Below are 25,678 nucleotides of genomic sequence, written 5' to 3' on the forward strand. Positions count from 1 at the left end.
CTCTATTTTTCTTTCTCCCCCTCTCTTTCTTTCATTCTTTCTCCCTGTCTTATCCCCCAGTCATGTCTGTCCCGTCTGTAACAACCGAAAATCAAATCAAATAAATACATATTTATAATTTAAAAAGAAAGAAAGAAAGAAAATATTTTTGGCAGACGATCACTTTTTGGAGTGAATATTTGTCGACATTATGACTCTTCCGACAGAGCAGTACAGCTGTATTCATAGAGTGTGTGTCTGTGTGCAGTCATGTCATGCCACCAAGCCGGGCATGTTGAATGTCCACCTGGTCCCGCACACACATGATGACGTTGGCTGGCTCAAGACTGTGGACCAGTACTTCTATGGAGGTCAGTGTGACACATACAGAAAAAACACTGTGAAGCTATTAGCCAACCTCCTGCTCTGTGTTTACTCTGTCAAATGTTTGCATATGTTTCTATTTACTCTAGTAGTTCTGCTGATGCAAGTTAATCTGCTCTATTGACTGGTACTAAATATCTTCCTGATTGCTGCTACAAGTGATTGTGGGTCTTGTGACCAGCAGCGTTATCCTCCTGCTTTAAAGCCCTATGATGTGTTTTAATGGTGGTTCATTCACATGATCTCTGGATTTGATTTGAATGTGAACTGGAGTGACAGCCATCACTCATGTTCGAACTACTGTCTGTTGTTGGGGCTGTGCGAAATGTGGAAATGTATCTTTTTTTTTCTTTTTTTTTGTGTCCTGTCTGGCACTGTAGCAATCAGAATTATTGTCTGAAGGCCAAGAAAAATGCCCAACAGATTTACTTTCCCAAGTGGGCCTTTTGCTATACTGGCCCACTTGATTGTCATAGTTTATTTGATCTTTATTAGTTATTTTTATTCTAAGATATTGTAATCAGGCCAGACTGGACTCGGGGATGGGAAAGAAAAACAAGAAGAAAAGTTCAGAAGAAAGTTAACAGAAGGAGAGGGAAAGAAAAAGGAGAAAAGAGATAGAGAGAAAAGACAATGAAAATCTGCTTCATCACCTTTTTTTTCTCTTTTTCTTTTCCTGGATCACCTGTTGAGAAAGAAAAAAGAAAACAAGCAGAAGAAGACTAGAGCAATAGAATAAACAACATCACGATGATCTATGGGAATATAACAGTAAATACTAAATGTTAAACAATTTTTGTGCAGCACGTAAGATCGACAGCACACAGTGTGCTTTAAGGTAGGAGCCAAAAAGGGTGTAGTTTGTGTGTGTGAGCACTCGTGTGTACACCTGTGAGCATGAGCGCGCTTGTTTTTAAAAGGTTCCTTCATGTAATGATCTGCTAGAGGGTGTGGGGAGCCACAGCCCCGTCCTCCAGGGCATGAAGCAGGTATGGAGGAGATCAAGACTCCAGACATCCAGAGGCCCTCAGAGCACAAGAGACCAAGGAAGACCAACAGAGGGGCAGCTGTGCCACTATCCCAGAAAGAGCTGAGGAGAGCCCCAGATGAGGGGTCACTCAGCAGCTGTGGAGCAGAAGCCAGGGGGGTTTGCAGTGACCTGCCCGTGAGCTCCGCCGGCAGCCAGCTGCGCCAGAGTGACCGAGCCCCAGGCCGAGAGGCCGAGGGCACCCCACCCCCGAAGTGGCCCGAGCCACTGTCGAAATGTACCAGAAGACGATATTAAAACACCTTCGTTTCATTTTATACTCTGTCGTGTATTTCACACTGCCTCATAATGTACTGTTTACTGCAACAGTTTACTTCTTCATTGCTTTAGAGTTTTATGCTTTTAGTGCAATTGATTGTCGAGCTTGCATATTTTAATGTCACATGTTGTTTATAGTAAGTTGTAAGGCCAGGTGTTGTGCAGGTGACCGTCATCTGATATTGATTTCCAGTCTGGGTTAATATGTAAGCAGAACTCATCTGCAATGAGGGTGGTTTGTTTGGGCATATGCATGAATGCAGATGAGCACATATACTTTCTTGCTGTTAAGATACGTTAGTGTAAATAAATATTTTTCAAACTGTGACACACAGCAACTAAATTCTGACCACTTCTTGAAGCATTGACAAAATAACGTCTCTTTTGTCCTAAATCTGTGCACATTTGTGCGCGTAGATCGTAATGACATCCAGCACGCTGGTGTTCAGTACATCCTGGACTCAGTTGTGGATCAGTGGTGGAAGAATCCAGACAGGAGGTTCATCTATGTGGAGACGGCCTTTTTCTACCACTGGTGGAAGAGTCAGAGCTCCAGCATGCAGCAGACAGTCAAACAGCTGGTTAATGAAGGTAAATACCCATTCAGTACTATACAGCTGCGTTAAGTGTTTCAGTGCATCCTTACCAAAAGCTGCTCCTCCCGCAGGCCGTCTGGAATTTGTGAATGGTGGTTGGTGTATGAGCGACGAGGCTGCCACACACTACAGCGCCGTCATAGACCAGATGACCATTGGTCTGAGGTTCCTTAATGAGACTTTTGGAGCCTGTGGCCGTCCCCGCGTCGCCTGGCACATCGACCCCCTTGGCCACGCCCGGGAACACGCCTCCATGTTTGCACAGGTAGCATAGCTCTTTATGTTTATTCTTCGAGTTTTGCACGAGTCACACTTCAGAATTGCTCAGCTCATTCACTGTCACACTTTCAAACGTTGGCCATGTTTAATATCAGCAGTATAGGGCAGAATAGAAGGATGAGCATAATTGGTCACCTTAAGGAAGGCCTGATTTCTAGTGAGACTTAAAATGGGAGAATTTATCAGTTAAAGAAGAGAGTTGAGGCTAATTAGAGTTAGAAGGTAGCACTCACGTCGAGAAAGACTCTCCGTTTTCTCATTACAAATTTTTGGCTGTATCGTCATTATCAGATTTGCTGCTCTGCAATGAATCAAATGGGCTTATTTCCAGAATGCTGCATTATTACATGAAGGCACACTTTAGTTCACTGGCTTTCCATTTGACTTTCCTTTAACCATTAACTGTCTGTCTTTTGCTGCAGATGGGATTCGATGGCTTCTTCTTTGGTCGTCTAGACTATCAAGACCGGGCTCGCAGGATGAGGAATAAGGAGCAGGAGCTTCTATGGAGAGCCTCCGACAGCCTCACTCCTCCAATGGCTGACCTCTTTACTGGTATGCAAAGTTTCTTTCTTCATCCCTTTATGTTAATGACTTCTGGACTCAGCAACAGGACGGTGTCACATTATTTTTTAACCGCTTGCCCCCGTTAACCAACAGGGATCCTTCCTAATGGCTACAACCCTCCTGAGGGCTTCTGCTGGGACCAGCTCTGCAGTGACCCACCTATCAGAGACGATCCTGATCTTGAAGACTATAATGTTGATGATGTGGTGGGACGCTTCCTCGTCATCGCCAACAGTCAGGTTGGACACAACTCCACACTGGCGCACAGAGACACTGATTTATCAGTCACGTGGTGTTCTTAACACCGCATGTTTAACTAACACTACGAAAAAAATGCTCATGTTAAATCAAAAGACATCAAACAACGCTTTCTGATTTAGAAAAAGAGGAAGCAGAAGGGATGCTGTGCTTTTTATCCCAGCCCATATACAGCTGTGACTAGCTAACATGACATGTAAAATTTCAGTAGGAACCTCTTGTTTCAAGTAATGTCAGCATATCTTCATGCAGGTCCCCATAATTTTTTTCTCAACCTGTCTGGTTTTATTTTATGAACCTGTCATGATCACAATAATAAAGACATCTACAGATAGTGTAATGCAATGTCCTCCTTTAATAATCCACATTCACCACTTTAGCCATCATATAAATGTGCTTTGAATAGTGTGAGGTGACGGAGCCGGTTGGGAGTTCGGTTTCAGGTTCGGTGGAGTTGCTGGAGGACTGGGATCGGGCGTCCAGCGCGGCCAGCGACTGCAGCATGCTCAGCAGGCTGTTGGAGGAGGGCAGCTGCAGGTATTTCTCCGGGACGTAGCCCACCTGTCCGCTACGGTTTCTGGCCTGGAAACACAGACAATGCACACAGACGATGACAACAGCCAAAAATGTTTCAACAGGAAAACTCCTAATGAGAAAAAATAAAATCAGATGTAAAGAGTAGGGCTGTAACAATATCACTGCATCGTCGCCAGAATTTAATAACAGCCACAAAGAGAATAATAGGAGAGCTTTTGTTCTCTCTTCCTGAATTAACGAGAAATCTAAAATCCTAAACAAGCCTCTGCTGAATTCATGAAGCTTGATTTCATGAACACCGGTGGCCTCCCCTTCCGCTGCTTACTTATTTTCATTCAGATTGAAAACACTCAGAGGTATTGGGATCTCTGTTGGGGCATGCTGTGGGGAATCACAGCACTAAAACAGATCTATATAAATGATATTGCTCACATTTTTATGTATGATTATATTCATTAAAATAAATACCCCATTAAAACACTATATCTGTATATGAAAAGATAATCACCTAAGTAAATATACATAAAATATTGGCTCAACACGTGGAGATGGTCTGTGCCTCCTGAGCCACTGCTCATAAAGGCTAACAGGGACAAAAACAAATACAGTAGCAGCGTTAAGTTCAAGCATTGAGTGCAAATGTACGGTTTTCTGTGTTTTTTTGTTTTGTTTTTTTTCATAGAAATGTTTTGTTTTGTTTTTGTTTGTTTTTTTTGTTGTCCGGTTTGGATCTTTAGCAATCAGAATTGTTGTCTGAAGGCCAAGAAAGATGCCAAGTGGATTTACTTTACCAAGTGGATCATCATGGCCTTGCCATATTAGTCCATTTGATTGACCTTTATTATAATTATGTATTTATTTTATTTTTGTTTTTTAAAGACGGGACAGACATGACTGGGGGATAGGACAGGGAGAAAGAATGACACAATAAATAAACAATAAACTAGCTAACAATAGATACTTTTTTAATTTCACCTGCTGAGAATGAAAAAAGAAAACAAGCAGAAGAAAACGAGAGCAATAGAATAAACAACATCACAATGATATATGGGAATATAACTGTAAATACTAAATATTAAACATTACTGTGCAGCACGTAAGATCGACAGCGCACAGTGTGCTTTGAGGTAGGAGCCAAAAAGGGTGTAAAACACCAGTCAGTGTCACGCCGCCGGGTATATCAACTTCTCTTTTAAGCTGTGCTTTCTGCTTCATGCTCCGTGCCCACGCATGTAACAAGGGCTGCTACAAAGCCCTTTAAAACAGGAAGTAGCATGTGCTGCAGTGAGCTTGAATGGTGTCCCAATGCGCTGAGCAAGCACAGTGCAAGCATGCTAGCCAGGTGTGGTGCGTGATGATAAAGTGGTGACTAAAACTCTATAAAGGACATAACTAATATAACAGCAGGTCAGGGTTACTCTTACAATTTTCTCTGGTAAGAAGTCAAAATCCTTCATATAGAACTCTGAAGTTACCTGGAGAGATGAGATCCTGCTTCATAGTACAGGCCTCAGGGCAACATTTCAAAGTTAACGTGCAAAACAATCAATATATGTATTTGTATGTAACTGACAAAAAAAGGAGAGAAAAGCGTCCAAACACTTCTTGTGTCATTCCAGAGTTGAGGTCGCAGGTTATGGTGCCACCACTGGACTAGCTAATGAGAAAAGAAGGAAGATGATTTTTAACAAATTTGTTGTATTAAGAAAAAAGAAAACAAACCATCCAAACTGTTACTTTATTAGTAAAGAGATGTTGCAGATATTTGTACTGAAATTGTATTTTTCTTCATTTCTAATGTGTTCAAAGTAAAAACAAGCTTTTCCTGTGAGCTCAGACCATTTTATTTCTTTCTGCTGCATTTCTGCATAAAATACAAATCTGCATCATTTTTTAAAAAAGTGCTTTAAGCTGAACTAATTGTCCCTTTTTTCTAGAACCTGGTGAATCACCCTCTCTTCACTGTGCAGAGACTGAGGTTGTCAGCTGTACAGAGCTCAATGATATTTTACAGAAATAATTCCCCGAGGTCCACCGAGTCAGGAGCTATCAGCACTGGTTCTGTGGACAAAGTCCTGGGAAAGATATATGTCGAGTGAGTTTGCATGATCCCTCAGCTCACAGCTGCATTTATTAAACATTCAAAATACAGAAAGATTTTATAAAACTGGGAAACTGTATTTCTGTCTTGCAGGGAGACTCTGGTGGAGGAGTGGTTCATAATGGCAGGATTTATGGGGTCTCTTCTTTTGTGGGAGATCTGGACTTTGTATGCAGAGCACCGGCTGCCTTCATGGACCTCTGTGATCCTGAGTATGCAGATTGGATCAGGAAAACTATCAACCCATAAAAAGCTGTGAGGTGTGGATAACTGTAAACAAGCTGAAATAAATAATCTTTTAGAGTTTAGCTTTGGTTTCTTTTATTCTCTTTGATATAAGCAGTAGAGGATTTCAGAATTTCTGTGTTATTTGCCAAAAGACGTTTTTTCAGCTGCACCCACACACAGTTTCTTTAGATAACTTCAACTGCAGAAAGTAAAAACTCAGCATTAAGTTTCAAATGCAGTTTTAAAGATAATGATAATATGGTGGCCCTGAAGAAAACACCCGTCAATAGAAAAAGCTGCAAAATCCTGCAAAATGTAACAGAAGTTGAATAAAACACAACGGAAATAGAAAAAAATGCAACAAGGCTGAAAAACTGAACAAACAAACAAAAAACAAACACAAATTACAACAGAAATAATAACAACGATATAAAAAAAAAATAAAGTAGAAAAAAAACGTTCTCATCCTAAAACTTGGTGACAAAGTGGAATATGGTAAGGAAACACTCATTTAAGTGCTGTCATTACTCAAAGGTTCCTGATAATCATGCATGAAGTGATTTCTGGAGGGGAATGAAACTTAACTGAACTGCTCCCTGTGACATTTTGACCTGTCAAACGCAGGCGTAACTCCTGTTATTCATCGTTGTATTGCAGGTCTGCTGTGCACGACGTCTGTGAATCTGAGTAATTTGGTACAGATGAAGGAATAAGACTGCTCAGATGCTTTGGGTGTCACGTAATGATCCCTCAGGTTTGGGTGTCTTTGGTGCCCTTTGATTTCAATCTACCTGCACATTGAACAGAAATCCTGCCATGACAGAACACACTAATGCCTTTTCAAGGGAGAACCGATCCTAATCTGAGCTGTCAGCCCCAAGTTCTCTGCAGTCATCAAATCAAGCATAATCTGGTTTGAACAGGCTCCCTGCCTCACTGCAAAAGCCTTTTTACCAGCTGCTGTTTGACAAATTGCAAAGCCTCTGAAGAGGTTGGTTGTTGGTTTAAAATGGAGCACTGTAACAAAAAATAATTTCCCCCAGGGATCAATAAAGTATTCTGATTCTGATTCTGAGACTTTAGAAAGGGGGAAAAAGGATACGAAGAAAAAGCTGAACAAAAAGCTATCCATGCACTGTTTAACATTTCACTTGGAGCTTATTGACTGTATTCTATCTGTGGATTGCATTATAGCTTCTCTGAGAGCTTTGCTCCCTGAAGATTTTATGATCTGTGAACACTGAGTCTCTCTTGTGGCTGTAAACCAGTCTGCTCAGCATGGCACTGCATGGCAGAGTTTCTCTCCATTTTTTTGAATCACCTTTGCTCAGTTGTGCTCCTAACTGATCTCCTGAGTTTGGCTGTATTCCTGGACTTTGCCCTTTCGTTACTCTTCAGTCTCTTTGACACACAGGCTGCCAAATTTGAAATAACATTTTTAGTTTTGGAAAAAGAAGAGCGTGTCTAGCAAATTCTTGCACATCCTTGTTCTTAAATAGCACTTTTCTACTCAAGCACTCAAAGTACTTTATACACCTCATTCACCCATTCATACAAGCACTTTTCTGTACCTAAGTTCTTTCTATCTAACATTCATACTCTGATGGACACATGAAAGAGCAGTTTGGGGTTCAGTATCGTGTCCAAGGATACTTTGAGATACAGATCAGATCAGTCCCTAAGGACCCCAAAGCGCTTCACACTACATTCAGTCATTCACCCATTCACACACTGGTGATGGCAAGCTACATTGTAGCCACAGCTGCCCTGGGGCGCACTGACAGAGGCAAAAGTTGAGTTAAATCTGATTTATGTTCATTAATGCCCCTCACACTGTAACTTAAAGTAATAAATCGGTCACTGATTAATTACAGAAGTACGTCTGTGAGCATAAAGATTTAAGCCTTGGACCATCAGGATAAAATGTGGTTGGGAAACTTAACAAGCTTTGATAAAACTTCATCAGTAGCTCAAGCAAGACCTCAAAACCTTCGATCACCACGGGTGGTTAGCAGACTGTGGTTGTACCATGCAGCCTAACAACATGCAGTAAATTGCAGGTTAAAGCAGTCTGCTTACACATTGTTAAACGAGGGAAGGGAACTAATGTGGCTGTCACATTACCCTTTTGTCCCATTTCATCCCAGGACTTGATTAAATTGCTGCTCACTTTCTACAATACTTAAAACTGATCAGTAGGACCTGAAACTGCAAACATTCAAACATTCAGGCCAACAATCAGTTGGTGAACATATTAATCTACTACAATTAGCAAAAATGAATAAATAAACAGAAGAAAGTTAGAGTGATATCAGAGTCATGCAAGTTTTTGACCAGGAGGTTAAACTCATGCAAATTAGCTTCATCCAGGCTCATGAAAACACTGTCCTGCTTATAAACAGCAGATCATTTGTGTCAGTGTCAGGATGGTTTATATTTGAGCTTTTAGTTCACACAGAACAATTTTTATTAATTGTTTTTAGCGATTACGAAAGTCTGTGAATCCCCAAATTGTTCAGTTGTTCTCTTTGCTCCCCATGAGGTCACTTTCACCATGTGACAAAAACAACACCCCACTCTACACACTCGGGCCACCAGCAACTTTCTAAATCCTCAATAAAAAGCTGACAGGTTGCAATGATGTTCCAAATAACCTATTAAGAAAACAACTAAATACACAGAAAATGTTATGAAAATTGGTTTATTTTATATCTCATAGTTTTAAATGATGCAATAAAAATATGTATAAAACATCACAAACTGTAATATTTTACAAATGCTTACGTCCTGCTGATGCAATGGAGACATCTTCCAGTGACAGTCTTCATCAGTGTGAGTGTGAGGAGGATCCTAAACCCACCGACACAGAAGTGCATGTTCACAACTCCCTCTGTGCAGGCGGGGTCAGGACCCTCCTCACCCAGGGTGAGGAGGGTTGGTGCTGTGGCCAGTCAGGTATGAAGTGCTGAGAGTGGATCTTTGGTCCTCTGTGCAGCTCTGTCCACTCTCAGCTGCCCTGCAAAGCAATAACACAAGAAAGACGTCATTTTAACACAAAACAGCATTTTCATTGTTGGTAGCTGCAGTATGTTGTTAAAAAGCAATTTTAAACCCAACGTATACACATGAAAAATATAAATAAAGCTAAACCTACAGTGCTGCTGACATAGGATGATGATTTATACCAACTATTGGAAGAATTTTGTCTTCAATACAGTTTGTTGTCAATGTGAGGTGATAACTTACATAGTTGGAACACAGCACCACTCTCCCGTTTTTCACTTGGTCATCCATCCTTCTCATCGGGTTGGTCGGGGTAAGGCTGTCTTCTGGGTGGGGTGTTTGCTCCATCTTGGATGTTGAGTGTCTGAAGTGTTGAATTCTTAGCCACAGGCTATATCTTATGTAAAAACAAGAGACTACAGTCAGTTCACTGCATCATTTTTAAACCTTTTCTACTTATTTGTGTTGAGATTAAGTACAGACTTACCTTTGTCCTGCATGGTGAATTAGGGCTTGGGAAAAACATATATTATTCAAGAAAAAAACAATACATTTCACATGTGCAAGTCAGATGTTCTTATATCTGTAAAAACACAAAGGCAAAGTTTAAAAACAAATTCTAACATAAACTAATCAGAGTCACTGTCATCAAGGGAAAGGTTAAAAAGCCTCTCCCAGAAACATCTGACTCCAAAACTACCTGAGGATGTTGAAGGGGCATCAAACTGGTCACTCACCTTGCACCTCTTTGCACTTACCTCTTCGGTGCAGATGTCTTCTCTGCTTCTCTTTTCTGAGGAAGGAGCAGCAGAGGGAGCAGAAGAGGAAGGAGCAGCAGAGGGAGCAGCTGAGGAAGAAGCAGCAGAGGGAGCAGAAGAGGAAGGAGCAGCAGAGGGAGCAGAAGAGGAAGAAGCAGCAGAGGGAGCAGCAGAGAGAGCAGCAGAGAGAGCAGCTGAGGAAGAAGCAGCAGAGGGAGCAGCAGAGGGAGCAGCAGAGGGAGCAGCTGAGGGAGGAGCAGCTGGCGGATCACCAACTGGGGCAACAACTCGAGGGAAGAGTGGGGCATTGGCCTGGCCGAAAGGCGGCATGGCGATGGGGGCAGCACCTGGAGCAATAGGACGTTGCCAATCGTGCCAAAACGGCTCTGGAGGGTGCTCCCGGATGAGAGGGGAATCATCTCTCTCATCCATGGTGTCATACCCAGAGTCATCGCTAAGCCAATCCCCCCACTCTTCTGAGTCGTTCCAGTCAGATGAACTGTCAGTCTGTTCACTCACCTCTTCATCATCTACAGGTAAGTAGGGGCGGTACTCACCATACTCACCTTGCTGTTCACCGACATCTGCATCTGATGCTTCATGAGAAGAAGGTGAGGGTGAGAGAGGGATAAAATACTCACCATACTCACCTTCGCTGATACGCTGGGTATCAGTGTCCTGAGCTTCTGCAGGGCGTTCAACCACATAGTCAAGACGCCCTGTGAGGAAACAATTTTAAAATAACATTAGGAATGTAATATATATATATATACACACACACACACACACACACACACACACACACACACACATATATATATATATATATATAATAGCTTATGTATATATATATATATATATATATATATATATATATAATAGCTTATGTATATATATATATATATATATATATATATATATATATATATATATATATATATATATATATATATATATATATATATTATAGCTTATGTATGTATATATATATATATACACACAAAGCTATATATATATATATATATACATAAGCTATAATATATATATATATACATAAGCTATAATATATATATATATACATAAGCTATAATATATATATATATACATAAGCTATAATATATATATATATATATATATATATATATATTTATTTATTTATTTATTTATTTATTTATTTATTTTTTAAAATAAAAACACAACCTCCTTGGCAAGAGTAAGAATTGCACACACAAAGCTCTGCAGGTATGTCTGAAAATGATGGTCAAGTCAAAAACAAACAAACAAACAAACAAACAAACAAACAAACAAACAAACAAACAAACAAACAGAAACTCTTAACTCAGAATCCACATATTTAGAAATGTGCCGTGAGGACAGATACATCTAATCTGTGGTAAACATGCTATCCCTGTGTAAATATCCCCGTGTACAATATCTCTCTCTGCTATCTAATAAGGTTAAAAGCATTACCGTAACAGAAGATGGGTCTTAATGCCATTATTACTACTGTTTTCATATTCTTTTGATATTATTTTATTTGTATTTTTTTATCTTTGTGTTTTGCAGCAGAGAAAAAATATAGTTTATGTCAATAAAGCCTTTGATCCGGAGAAGAAAAGGATGTCAGGAGGGGACCTGGATCTGTGTGTTTACGCCTGCGTGTTCTGAGGCCATGACATCTTGAAGATGCCGTTACCACAGAAACTGATTTTTGGGCATTTTACAAATTTTAGTCCATTAAGCTATTTTTAACCATTTCATTTTAAAGAAAAGTGTCAAATTTGAAGCCTTCAAGTCAAAGTAACACCTTTTTTTCATATTCATACATCAGTCGTTAATAATTTCTACACCTCTCCCGGAAAATTTAAAACATACAAACAATTTACGGGAAACAATCTTGAATACACATATTTGATCACGTTAAAACTTGATATTCACACTGGAACTTGTTAAATTATTACAGTAATTTACATTTAAAGAAATTTTCAAACGTACCTGCAGCGAAGTCCAGGTGACAGTCGGGGAGTCCGGGTCCACGGCGAGCCATCTTCAAACTTGAAAAACAAAAACAAGTACAAACGATCGACAGATGAAGTACTTGTTATGCGTTCAAGTTATATCCGCTTCCAGTAAAATGTTTTGCAAAACTTAGCTTTCCACAGGCTGAGGTTGGAGCAGGTCGAAACAAGTCCACGAGCAAGTGTAAACAGACGTTTGGAACCTTGTGCAGCATTTATATACCCTCGGCGGCCATGGTTACGGTTGTCAACGTGTACACGTGCACGTGATAGAACTATCCGGTTGTTCAGTCTGACCTCACTAGCCGTGTCTGGACCTAAACTCCGCTGCAGGTCCATATATCAAACGATCACTATGGCATTACTGAGAGTTGAAAAACTGTCTAAAGTCTTTCATTTTTAATAAAATGATCAGCGTTCTGCTCTACCAGGTGTAACAATTGAGTTTAACATCCAGGCATCCATGAAAACGGAATTTATGACATTTAACAGAGTTAGAAGTTAGCAGGGCGTTAGCTCGCTAGCTTCTATCTAAATACAATATAGCATGTCCTGACTGCAGGGTTTTGGAAACAAATTCAAACGTACAGCTCTGCTATCACTTCCAGCATAAATGAAGACAGAAAACTAAACAGCAGTGACGTTTGTAGGGTTACTGAAGTTTGGCTAGCTGGTATATAATGATGTGCTACGTGACCGCTAGCGACACAGCTATGTTAGCATAATATAAACAAGCTAACTTTTTTCCACTCCATAAACGTTAATGTGAGTGTTCTCGGTGATCAGGAACAAATGTAATCGCATGGCAGGATGCTGAGATAATCCATCCACAATACGAGGTTAGTCATTCATATACTGCTGCATGGGCTGGGCTGTAGTTACATACTAAGGTTTTAAAAACTGAGCTTAAATAAATGATTAGCGGTAATAAAAGCCGAGGGAGGTCAACAGTGATCACTGACTGTTTTAGGAGCTTTTTGAGATCAAATAGAAGAAAATACATAACATTAAACATGTTAACAATACAAAAGCCATATTAAACGCAGACTACTTTAGACCCGGAAGTAGGATTCGTGCGTCACCACTGAACAGCTAAATTCGTAGGAATGTTTTAGCTTATTATTTGGATAACCACCGTCATTACAATAAATTAAATTTGTAGTCATTTAAAACTCACAGGCCTACAATCAGCTGGCCTATATAAAAAACAAAAACAAAATTTGAACACAGTGCTGAGCTGCATCTCAAATTAATCTTCCAGCTCTCAGCTGACATGTATCAGAGCCCAATTGATGGATCAGTTGATCAGGATCATTGGCCTGATATAGGTCTATCATAGTGACGTGGCTCTTAATCAGTAGGGTTATATATTTCCCGATATGATATATTTTTTTAAAGAACATAATGTGGATTGTTTTTATTTGTTAGCTGTATGGGCAGCATTTTTGTGTATGTGATCCCTTTTCTTAAATTACATTTGCTATATACACATATTTTGCTCTCTTAGTATTTTTAGAACCTGACTAATACTGAAAACTTTAGGGTGATACTGATAAAAAGGAGTTAAAAATTTAGATACTGATACATTGGTCGATACTCTTTTTACAGATAGTATACAGATTACAGAACTTAGAATGTATACAGAAATTCATGTTTTTTGCAATGATCGTTCAAAATTGGTTTACATTTGTAAATAAATACAGCAATATATCTGCAAGATTTGACCAAATTCACCACTCTTTTATACTATGCTAAACAATCAAAGATTAGCTCATGTCTAGTTGAATGATGTTTTAAAAATGTGTTTTCCTGTAGTGTTAATCACAGTGATGTTATGAAGTAATGTATGAACCTGACGTATGATAATATTTATCTCTACAGAGGAAACATCCATCGAAGATTGAGCAGTACAATATCACTGTGGCATCAACATCTCGTCAGCGAAAGACCACAGCCACACCAAACAAGCTCTCAGCAAATACACAAGCCAAGTTACCAGACCTGATGTTGAGAGCTGCAAACAAACATGTTCCACAAGCAACTGTTGACATGCTTGTCATCAATTTCACATGTGAGGGTCTACAGCCATTTGCAGTGCTAGAACAGCCATCTTTCAAAGAATTGGTTACCACATTACAACCTCAAGCCAAAGTCATCTCCAGACCCACTGTCCGTGCCAGAATCTGTGAAGCTGCTGATCACATGAAGATGACTTTGGTTGCAGCATTGGATAAAGTCAAATTGGTTGCTACCACTACTGATTGTTGGTCAGCTCATCAGAAAAATTACCTTGGAGTCACATGCCATTGGAGGAAGAGTCCCTGGAAAGAAGATCTGCAGCACCAGCATGCAAAAGATTGAGAGGGTCTCACACATTTGACATGCTTGCTGGTGCGCTTGATGATATCCATTGCCAATACAAGATTAGAGGCAAAGTTGTAAGAACCACAACTGATAGTGGATCCAACTTTGTCAAGGCCTTCCACATGTTTGGGGCACAAAATGATGCAGATGAAGCTGAAGATGAAGCAGACCCAGAAACTATTGACCTGACTGACCATATTGACTACCATGAGGCAAGTGCAATTCTTGATGAAGACTCTGGTTTGGAGTATCAACTCCCGCCTCATCAGCGATGTGCATGTCACCTGCTAAACCTTGTGGCAACATCTGATGCTGCCCTAGCAGAGAGCATGAATGAAACCTACAAGAGGCTCTCCCGTGCAACCTTTGCAAAATGCCAGGCCATTTGGAACAAAACTCATTTGGCTAATGAAGTGGTAGAGGACAAGTGTGAACTACAGATCATTCGTCCCAATGCAACAAAGTGGAATTCAGCCAACCTTGCCATTGAAAGGATAATACGCATCATTGATGAGAAGGGGGAAAATGCCATCAGGAGCATTTGTGAGGAGTTCAAGGTGAAAGTGTGAGTAAAATTGGACACCTACCAATATGGTTGCAAATTTTGTGAATTTTCCTTAATGGATGGTTAAAAACGTGAGCAGACTCTTAATATTAAATCAGAAGATCCCTATTATAGTCATGGTGGGTTTTGTTGTTGTGTCTTACAGGTTGAGTCCTGCAGAAGTTGCATTCCTTAGGGAGTACTGTACCACCATGAAGCCACTGGTGAAAGCTTCAAACATTCTTCAGTCTGAGTCCACTTCCTTTATGGGATGGCTCCTGCCAGTAATCCAACAACTACTGTCCAAACTTAGCAGGCTGGAGACATCAAGCAAGACATGCGTGCCACTCATCAGAGCCCTGCAAAATGGCCTTCAAAAGCGTTTTGGAGCGATGATGGAGGATCCAGAGTTGGCTGCAGCTGCAGTCCTCTTATCCAAGTTCAAGACTTCCTGGACTGACAGAGCAGATGTAACAGAGGCTGGTAAGGATTCATGTGATCCCATTTTTGTGTATTTTTACATTTGAACAGATGCTTAAGTGAGTATTTCACCTAATACATTGTAAGTTATTGATGGTCTGTCCTGAATACTAAACAACAGAGCATGAGAGTGAGGATCAGCAAAGAGAGTCATCTGATGAAGATGAATTCTTCTCCAGACCAATCTCCAGAAGGCTCCAAAGTGCAGTTGAGCTTGATGGTTACCTTGCTTGTGCCACAGACACCATGGAGCTGCTGCACTCCTTCTCAGGTATCAAAAACCTCTCTCTTAAACTGAACACAGCTCTGCCTGCTTCTCTCTTGTTTGTTTATCACACATTTCGAGCCAGAAAGAGGAAACCAGCGGTGGTCGCTCTAAACAACAACAGCAGGTTAAAGCTTGATCAGCTGCTGTTAGAATTAATTTAATATTGCTTTCTAGTATCAGCTGATGTTGGCTGGAGCCACAGCTGTAACAGCTGCTGGTCATGATATTGGTTTGGATATGTGGTGAGAGGGAAACGTGAAGATGAAACCAGCAGATGTCCTTACTGAATCATCAGAGCTGAACAGGTGATGGAGAAACAGGTTTACCTTTTAGGTGACATGGATGAGTTGAATGGAAGTTATGAACTGTTTCTAAGAGACAAATAACATCAGGATCCTTTTCTACTGACAGCTGGTAACTGTGCAGGGACGGGTCTAGCAAAGTTTTGCAAGGGGACAGGTAACCATATACATGCACTGTTCATACAGGGAGTGCAGAATTATTAGGCAAGTTGTATTTTTGAGGAATAATTTTATTATTGAACAACAACCATGTTCTCAATGAACCCAAAAAACTCATTAATATCAAAGCTGAATGTTTTTGGAAGTAGTTTTTAGTTTTAGCTATTTTAGGGGGATATCTGTGTGTGCAGGTGACTATTACTGTGCATAATTATTAGGCAACTTAACAAAAAACAAATATATACCCATTTCAATTATTTATTTTTACCAGTGACACCAATATAACATTTCCACATTCACAAATATACATTTCTGACATTCAAAAACAAAAACAAATCAGCGACCAATATAGCCACCTTTCTTTGCAAGGACACTCAAAAGCCTGCCATCCATGGATTCTGTCAGTGTTTTGATCTGTTCACCATCAACATTGCGTGCAGCAGCAACCACAGCCTCCCAGACACTGTTCAGAGAGGTGTACTGTTTTCCCTCCTTGTAAATCTCACATTTGATGATGGACCACAGGTTCTCAATGGGGTTCAGATCAGGTGAACAAGGTGGCCATGTCATTAGTTTTTCTTCTTTTATACCCTTTCTTGCCAGCCACGCTGCGGAGTACTTGGACGCGTGTGATGGAGCATTGTCCTGCATGAAAATCATGTTTTTCTTGAAGGATGCAGACTTCTTCCTGTACCACTGCTTGAAGAAGGTGTCTTCCAGAAACTGGCAGTAGGACTGGGAGTTGAGCTTGACTCCATCCTCAACCCGAAAAGGCCCCACAAGCTCATCTTTGATGATACCAGCCCAAATCAGTACTCCACCTCCACCTTGCTGGCGTCTGAGTCGGACTGGAGCTCTCTGCCCTTTACCAATCCAGCCACGGGCCCATCCATCTGGCCCATCAAGACTCACTCTCATTTCATCAGTCCATAAAACCTTAGAAAAACCAGTCTTGAGATATTTCTTGGCCCAGTCTTGACGTTTCAGCTTGTGTGTCTTGTTCAGTGGTGGTCGTCTTTCAGCCTTTCTTACCTTGGCCATGTCTCTGAGTATTGCACACCTTGTGCTTTTGGGCACTCCAGTGATGTTGCAGCTCTGAAATATGGCCAAACTGGTGGCAAGTGGCATCTTGGCAGCTGCACGCTTGACTTTTCTCAGTTCATGGGCAGTTATTTTGCGCCTTGGTTTTTCCACACGCTTCTTGCGACCCTGTTGACTATTTTGAATGAAACGCTTTATTGTTCGATGATCACGCTTCAGAAGCTTTGCAATTTTGAGACTGCTGCATCCCTCTGCAAGATATCTCACCATTTTTGACTTTTCTGAGCCTGTCAAGTCCTTCTTTTGACCCATTTTGCCAAAGGAAAGGACGTTGCCTAATAATTATGCACACCTGATATAGGGTGTTGATGTCATTAGACCACACCCCTTCTCATTACAGAGATGCACATCACCTAATATGCTTAATTGGTAGTAGGCTTTCGAGCCTATACAGCTTGGAGTAAGACAACATGCATGAAGAGGATGATGTGGACAAAATACTCATTTGCCTAATAATTCTGCACTCCCTGTAAGATTGGGGAAACCTGCAGTCAGCTGAGACTGAAGAAGTCAATTGGATGAGTGACGAAACGTTTTTCCCACAAAACGTAAAGTCCAGATGAACAGAATCAACTTTTGGAGATACTATATAGCTCATGCTAACATCACATCTTCACATTTTTCTTTTTAGAGGTAACAATAACTTTGCATTCTCGCTACTCACCATGCTCTAAAACAGGTATATGTTAGCAATGACAACATTTAACAAATGTTTTTAAAATTCTAGCCGTGCTAATTAGCCTTAGGATTGGTTGAGGTCTGTGAAAGCCTTTGGAACAAAATCAGTCTTGTAAAGCTCACTATTTTCCAGCTGAGCCTATAGCACATTTGTTAAAGTCAGTCCGGATTGTACAGCTTCTAATCAGAAACAATTAAAGTTTGTTTCTTTTTTTTTCTGCTCATCAATCTTTTTCTGTAACCAGGATACCTGGAAAGTCTTAAATAACTCATGTTAAAATGTTGCAGTGCTGTAGAGTGGGGTCATGTTAACAATCCATTCAAACTTGTGGTCTTCGAGGTCAACTTTAAGATTTATTGGTTGAAAATTGACAAAAAGCTTTAGAACTTAGAAACTATCATTCCTACAACTGTGCTGTGTATATGTCACAACATATAGCAGGAACCTATAAAGGTAACTGACCTTTGACCTCTCCTTTAAGAAGGTACATGTAATGTCCACAGTGATTAGACATACTTAATAAAACAGTGTGGGGCACAGAGTATTGTTGTGCATCAGTGTGGAACATGTCAGTAACACTGAGGGTTACACACACTTTGCCAGGTACACCTGTTCACCTGCTCGTTAAACACAAATGTCTAGTGAACCAATCAGACGTCAGCAAATTAAAGTATTTTAGCATACAGACATGTTCATGATGACCTGCTGAAGGTCAAAGCAAGTATCAGAATGGGGGAAAGAGATTGCGTGGTTGTTGGTGCCAGATGGGCTGGTCTGAGTATTTCAGAAACTGCTCATCCAATGAGCTCACAAAATTACCTCCACAGTTTACAGACTGTAGTGGCAATCCAACCAGCAAAAGGCCACCTGAGGGAATTTGAAGTATTTCCAACTCATCCTGGTGATGAGGTCAAACACAAACAGTACTTTCAACACTTTATCAATTATTTACCAAATTAAAAAACAACTTGTGGTAACTTATTTTTTAATTTTGCTGCAGACAAGTTGAATGAATGCTTACTGGATCTAGAACACCATTTAGATCATAACAGCTCCTGATCAGGATGAATTTCATTTTCAAATCAAATTTCATGTCGCAGTTTCACAATTTTGTAACATATTATTTCAAAGCTTGCTTATGGGCTTGTTTTGGAGCAGACCAACAGTCAGGCTCGTCTTCACCCTTACTGTCAGACTCTGAATTGATGGTTCTGCTATATCTCACCTGGCTGAGTGGGGACACATGTACTAAAGGTTAGAGTTCCCACTGCAGGAGCTTGGGTTTGAGTCTGCCCTCGACCGTTTCCTGTGTGCCATACCGCCTCACTCTCTCCCCACCTTCCTGCCTCATGTTCTGAAATCTCTTCCTCTCCATCATCTTTGAGTTTCTTTGAGTGGAGCTTCTTTTGCAGCTGTGACAAAATATAGAACGGTTTCTGCAACCAGGGGAGTAAAATGTGCTGCAGTGTGAGGGCGCACAGGTGTAGGTGTGGAATTTTACATATAAATATTATAGTTTACTTCATGCACAAGAAATGTAAACATTTAATCTAACCCACTTTTCATCAACTACATAACCTTTATTGGAGAGTACATTCATAAATTGTGTGTATCACACACACAAACACACATCCACTAAACTCTCTCGTTCTATATCTCTCCCTCTCTCTGGTGAATGATGGAAGTTTGGTGGACTGTGTGGTTTGTCTGGCTGAAAGTTGTGTTTTTTTTATGTGTGGCGTGTTGTGAGGCTGATGATGAGTTAGTGTAATTGTGTATGGTGTTGTTAGTGTAGTTTATGTGGCGTTAGTGGTTTTTCCTGGATGCAGAGCAGGTCAGTATGCCGTGGACTTTTACACCACCATGTTAGGGATGGAGTAAAGTAACAAAGCTTGCGTGGAGAAGCTGCTGCAGGGGCTTCCTCAGCTGAGCTCTGAGGACAGAGCTGTCCTGGATGCTAACTTTTCTTTGGAGGAGATTAGTGCTGCTGCTGGTCAGCTGGCTCCTGCACAGGGTGGGCTGCCTGCAGACTTCTGTAAAAGACTGTTACTGGCATCGAGTCATCGTGTGGGGCTCTCTCTTCTCCCTAAAAAACAGAGATTTGTCTCTGCTTAGAAATGGAGACGTGGCTCTGTTATGCACAGATTACTAACTTCCTTCAAAGGTACTGGCCACCAGGCCGAAACACTTTGTGAAATGAATCACTCACAGAGATCAGTCGTACTGTGTACCACACAGCTCTAATGTGAACAAGAGTTTTCTCATGAGAGACTTGGTAGTTATTTGTAAATTGTACAGTTTGATGTTGGAATAATTTCTTTAGATTAAGAGAAAATGTTTGATAGGACTGACAATCTTTTTTGTTTTTCCATTATGAGAAGTTTTGCTTTTTGGAGGTGGATTTTTGTCACTTTTGGGGCTGTTGTATCAGGCGGCTTTCTGTTTTGTAAAAGTGGATGATGGGCTGAGCTGCCCAGTGTAAGTTTGGAGAGGATCTAACTGGAATGTCCTGTTTCTGGAATATATATTGATATTGGTATATTTGTTAGAAATGTAATCTTTGTTGAATGTTTTAAGAGATAAATAAGCAAAGTTATCTGGATTTATGTTGCCAGGTTTATGTCGGAGGCCTCTGCTGGTGTTGTCATTGTTTTTCTGTTTTCATTACAGATCAGAGTGATGTGGACTTTCTCAAAAGATGTTTAGATTTGTATGAGAACCTTCAGCAAAGGTGAGCTGGTGAAAAAATATGGTGTAACAGGTTTGTTGGTGGTCATATAGAGACTTTTTTTTTTTTTTTAGGAAAAGAAGAGTCTTGGAGGTTGCCATGGAGACGGTCTGTGTCAGACTGTCTAAACCAAAAATGGATGCTGTACATACACTGATAAATGTCATTTCAGGAGTGGCCAGATTGAAATCCAGAGAAAACCATGCTAGAGGTGAAAGGTCAAACATTGGTCATCATGTTGAGATTTTTTTAATACCACAGACTGACAAAGAAAAGTGAAATTTGTGAATTTTAAAGGTGCAAGATGTGCTGTGTTCAGTCGCAGGGCCTTGCCTTTTATTTCATTTGTCTTTGGTTTTTATTTGTGCTCTTGTAATTATTTTGTGATAAAACTTTTTCTATTTTGAGATCAAGATTCAAGTGGAAATCTTTGTGTGTCTGTCTCTCTCCCTTGGTTTCTGTAGAGGTACAGTGAGGGGGCGCCTGGATAAATGTTAAACAGAAGCTAGATGTAGTGTTCCTCCACTGTCCATTAAGGATATGAGGAAAAGAAATGGTCAAGAACAAAGTGTATGGTGTATTTATAAAAGAAAATGGCTTTTAAATTGTATACCAAAACCACCACCAGAAAGTCAACTACAACTTGTTACATAATCATCATGACTGTTGTATCAGTTTAACAGTTTATGGGTTGACTTCTTTCAGTTCATTCACTGTTTACATCATGAAGGGAAAACAAGGCAACAGGCTGAGAAATGAAGCTGTTGTGTGTCTTTGTGGCCACACGGGGGCAGTGCTGCATAAATAGTAGAATCTCTTCCTGGACACTTTTTCTAGACCTCTTTTTAAATGACTAATAAAGACAACAACAAAATGAATTACATCAGGATCTGATATGGTTTTGTTTTTTTGTTGAGCTTTATATATTTCAGAATGCCTAGAGTTTGTTTGTTTCCCATGTTTTGTGATACAGAACATCTCCTCTCAGACGGCTGTTGTCTCATAATGGGTCATTACCTGGTCTGATGGGGTGTTTGTTCCATTTATAAATCAAGTGATTGATTTGTGAAATGAGAGATGGCCTCTGACCTGCTGACTGGTGTCTGATCTTCTCTGCTCCCCTCAAATTTGACAACTACTCAGCTAATGTGATGGTGGACAGGAAGTAACTAAACCTGGGACTCTGGAAACACATTTCTAGGGATAAAAAGTTAATGTAGATCGTTTCAGGAGATAAATATGAAATGATCGATTTGGTGATTATACTAATATAGTAAGAAAATAATGCATGAAAAAAAGATTTTTTATCTATACACTTAAGCAACGACCAGAGTCTTAGAATTGCACTTTCACCAGGTTTTACTTGACTGAACAACAGAACTTCTCTGTCTCCTTTATAAGGGGTCACATCCTGAGTTACACAATGAGTCTTTCAAATGTGTGCGATAACCCACTGCATGTGTAGTCGTGCTGAGACCGCGTGGTCTTACTTTTATTACCCCTTGATTCAGCTGTGACCTGCTTATCAAGTCTTTTTACAAGTACATCATAATTATCTGCTCTGTGCAGACATAAGTTGAGCAATGGTTTAACAAACTTTCCCATCAAAAACATGAAGGTTTAGCTTTAAGCTTATTTGTCCAAACAACAAAGGATAAACTGCCAGCACCTGGACTGAAACAGAACATAGTAGTGTTGGATGTAAGTAAAGGAAATACAAGTATAACTGTGACTATGGAACAAATCTCCTTCAATGTTAAACCTTAATGTTAACCTGATTGTGTTTATTAGAAAAATCAGCCATTACAGTGTCTGTGATTGCTTCACATAGTTAACTCTGGTTGTCTGTGGGTTTGTGTCAAACTTGGAGTGAACAAAAGCATAAAAACTGTGGAAGATGCAGACTGTGAAAGTCTAGTTTATTTCATGAATACAATTATTTTTTACAGTCGCTAGAACAAAGTAGCGTACATTCATGATAAAGTAAATACCACAACACAACATGGACAGTAAGAAGTAAACTGAATTGTCTTAGAACTTATTATATTCTTTAAGCTTAAAAGCAACACCCAGTATTAGACTGTTTGTGTTTTAAGCCTTTTATTCAAAGCTAGTATGTGTCAACACTTCTTTCTGCCAGCAGCATTATTGAAGTGACACTTTAACGACACTTTACCTGCTGATGCTTCACATCACAATCTTTATGACGAAAAAGCTCAGATGTCTGTGCTGTCACTTGTTATGAAAATGGACAGAACCTGGGCTCAGGCTTCCTCTTCTTCTTTCCTTCCTCTTTAATAATAACCATAGATCAGTAAAATAGCCATATTTTTAAACAAATGATTGTGATGAAGAGAATTTTTTTTCCAGTGTGCATGAACTCAAAATCTTTTAAGTTTAAATCTTTTTTGTTTACCAACAACTGGGCAAATCCAAACTTGATGTACCAGGTCAACTCAGCTCCTGCCTTGACCTCCCCTCTGCTGAGCGTACACACACACACACACACACACACACACACACACACACACACACACACACACACACACACACACACACACAACATAAAGCAACATTAAATAACGGATCTTTCATCTGAAATAATTACAGTTTGTATAAATTTACACTGAAGACCAAAATACACACACATACATAAAACCCATAAATCACTAAAACCTATTAAAACACATGGAAAATTACCTCATTTGTTGTGCTATTCAAAGATGTGTATGTGTGTGTATTCAGGCCAAGTCATAAAGAAAACAATAGAGGTCAATATACTTTATGTTCTACAGTCGCTGCAGATTAATGAAATATAGTGGAAACCTGAAGATCCTAGGTATAGTAGTTTGTGGGAAATAAATACAGTGACGTGACCATTTAGCTCTTGTGGCATGAAACTGCTTAGTGCATTATTATTTGCATTTCTACAATATGATATTTGTTTAATAATTGATTAATTTAGTGCATAAAATAGTTGATAAATAAAATGTCAAATATCTAATCTAAGGGAGTGTCTTTGACACATGCTGACTGCATTCTTCTTATAACCAGAACAGGAAGTGAGATCAGAGGAGAACAAGAGTGAGCAGTTTGGTGAAAGGAACAGGAAGGATGAAGAAGAGGTGAACATCCACACAGTTTAAAAGGAGACATTATGGCACAATAAGAGCACAAGCTCTAAGATGAATACTGGTAATGATTAAAAACTGCACTAAATAGTATCATTCTGTGACTTCACACTTTAGGTAGTGCATAACATTTACCACTTTATATTAATTTTACTATATGTTTAAATAAATAAAAACAAATAACTTTAAAAGGTGCTGTTATTGAGTGAAAATTCAAAAGACTTCAGGGCTGGGGAGGAAAAGGGAGAAAGATGGAGGAACACAGCACACATAAGAAACAGGTAAGAGTGGACATGAAGTCAAAGTCAGCGACATGTCCAATAATAAAGACCTTCCACCTGGCTACATACAGTGGGGCAAAAAAGTATTTAGTCAGCCACCGATTGTGCAAGTTCCCCCACCTAAAATGATGACAGAGGTCAGTAATTTGCACCAGAGGTACACTTCAACTCTTCAACTGTGAGAGACAGAATGTGAAAAAAAAATCCATGAATTCACATGGTAGGATTTGTAAAGAATTTATTCGTAAATCAGGGTGGAAAATAAGTATTTGGTCACCTCAAACATGGAAAATCTCTGGCTCTCACAGACCTGTAACGTCTTCTGTAAGACGCGTTTCTGTCCCCCAGTGAAACTGGTTCACCCGAAAGATAAAACGCCAAAACACAGACTTAACAATGTGGTGTATGCTGTACAGTGCAGCGAGGAATGCCCAGACCTCTACATTGGAGAGACCAAACAGCCACTTCACAAGTGCATGGCACAACACAGAAGAGCCACCTCCACAGGACAAGACTCAGCAGTCCATCTGCATCTTAAGGATAAAGGACACTCTTTCGAGGATGCCAATGTTCACATTTTGGACAGAGAGGACAGATGGTTTGAAAGAGGAGTGAAAGAAGCCATCTATGTCCACTGTGAGCGACCATCTTTGAACAGAGGCGGGGGTTTACGACACCAACTCTCTGCCATCTATAATCCAGTTTCGAGTTCCCTCCCCAGACGCCTTAACGCCCACTCACATCCTGGGCCATCTGATCTCAGGAATTCGCATGATAAGGTGGGGCCAGGTTTCACAATGAACTCACCCGAAACTCTGGCTGATTGGGACCCACACCCAGTTTCACACCTTGGCTCAGGCGATTAGAGGATCATCAGGGGGTCCTTTTGTCCCTCTGTGGGGGGTTACTCCCACTAGGTTTATATCTGGGACTCTCCACCATTTGACCTTAGAACTAAAGAAGCTTCTCGGATGAGAGGTGAAACGTCTTCAAGTAACTTACAGTTTTTTACAGACCTAGGACACATTTCTCAATACTTAGGTCACGTTTGCAAAACTCCTCACACAGTGAGCACAACAAAAGTCTATGTGGGCTAAACTGAGGACCAGTTATCATTGTTTTGGCACAAAATGCATTCAATGACTACATCTCTCAAATTTCATGAATTATCTTCTCACTCAGACACAACAACTGCCAAAAACCTTTGTACGTGCAGGACATTTTGCATGTGCTTACATACTGTTTTCAAAACTGTTAAACTTATGGCCAAAACAATAACACAATGCAAAACTTGAAAAGACAGCAAAATCCAACAGCAATATTTTATTGACACATATTTTAAATCTAAAAATGCAGTTTAACCAGCCACAGCTTATTCTCATTGTAGATGAACATCTACACAGGTGTTACTCCTTCAATTTTTCAACTCCTTCAATTCTGGCAGCCAGAAGATTCTTTCCTAGGTGTATTGCCCTAGATGACATAAGATGTGATGTGGATGAGAACCTGTGGCCAAATGGAGAAGACCGAGTAGATTAGCATTACTATTGTATGAGTATCAGTGGATGGTGTGTATACAAATTCTTGTATTTTGGGATTACTTAGTGCAGAAAAATAAAAATACATA

The 25,678-nt window shown here is 40.0% G+C and overlaps 1 protein-coding gene across 1 annotated transcript; it reads left to right on the forward strand.

The window, feature by feature from the left end:
* Positions 1-271: 271 nt before the first annotated feature.
* LOC308395034 (lysosomal alpha-mannosidase-like) lies at positions 272-3,413 on the forward strand (the record flags this gene model as incomplete). The annotated part of the gene is made up of 5 exons (XM_080879687.1): positions 272-350; positions 2,087-2,260; positions 2,337-2,530; positions 2,967-3,099; positions 3,205-3,413. The coding sequence occupies 5 exons, from the start codon at positions 272-274 to the stop codon at positions 3,411-3,413; spliced, it is 789 nt and encodes a 262-aa protein (XP_080735813.1).
* Positions 3,414-25,678: the final 22,265 nt, after the last annotated feature.

Source organism: Rhamphochromis sp. 'chilingali' (assembly GCF_963969265.1).
Source record: "Rhamphochromis sp. 'chilingali' genome assembly, chromosome: 4".
In the NCBI taxonomy this organism is placed as follows: Eukaryota; Metazoa; Chordata; class Actinopteri; order Cichliformes; family Cichlidae; genus Rhamphochromis; species Rhamphochromis sp. 'chilingali'.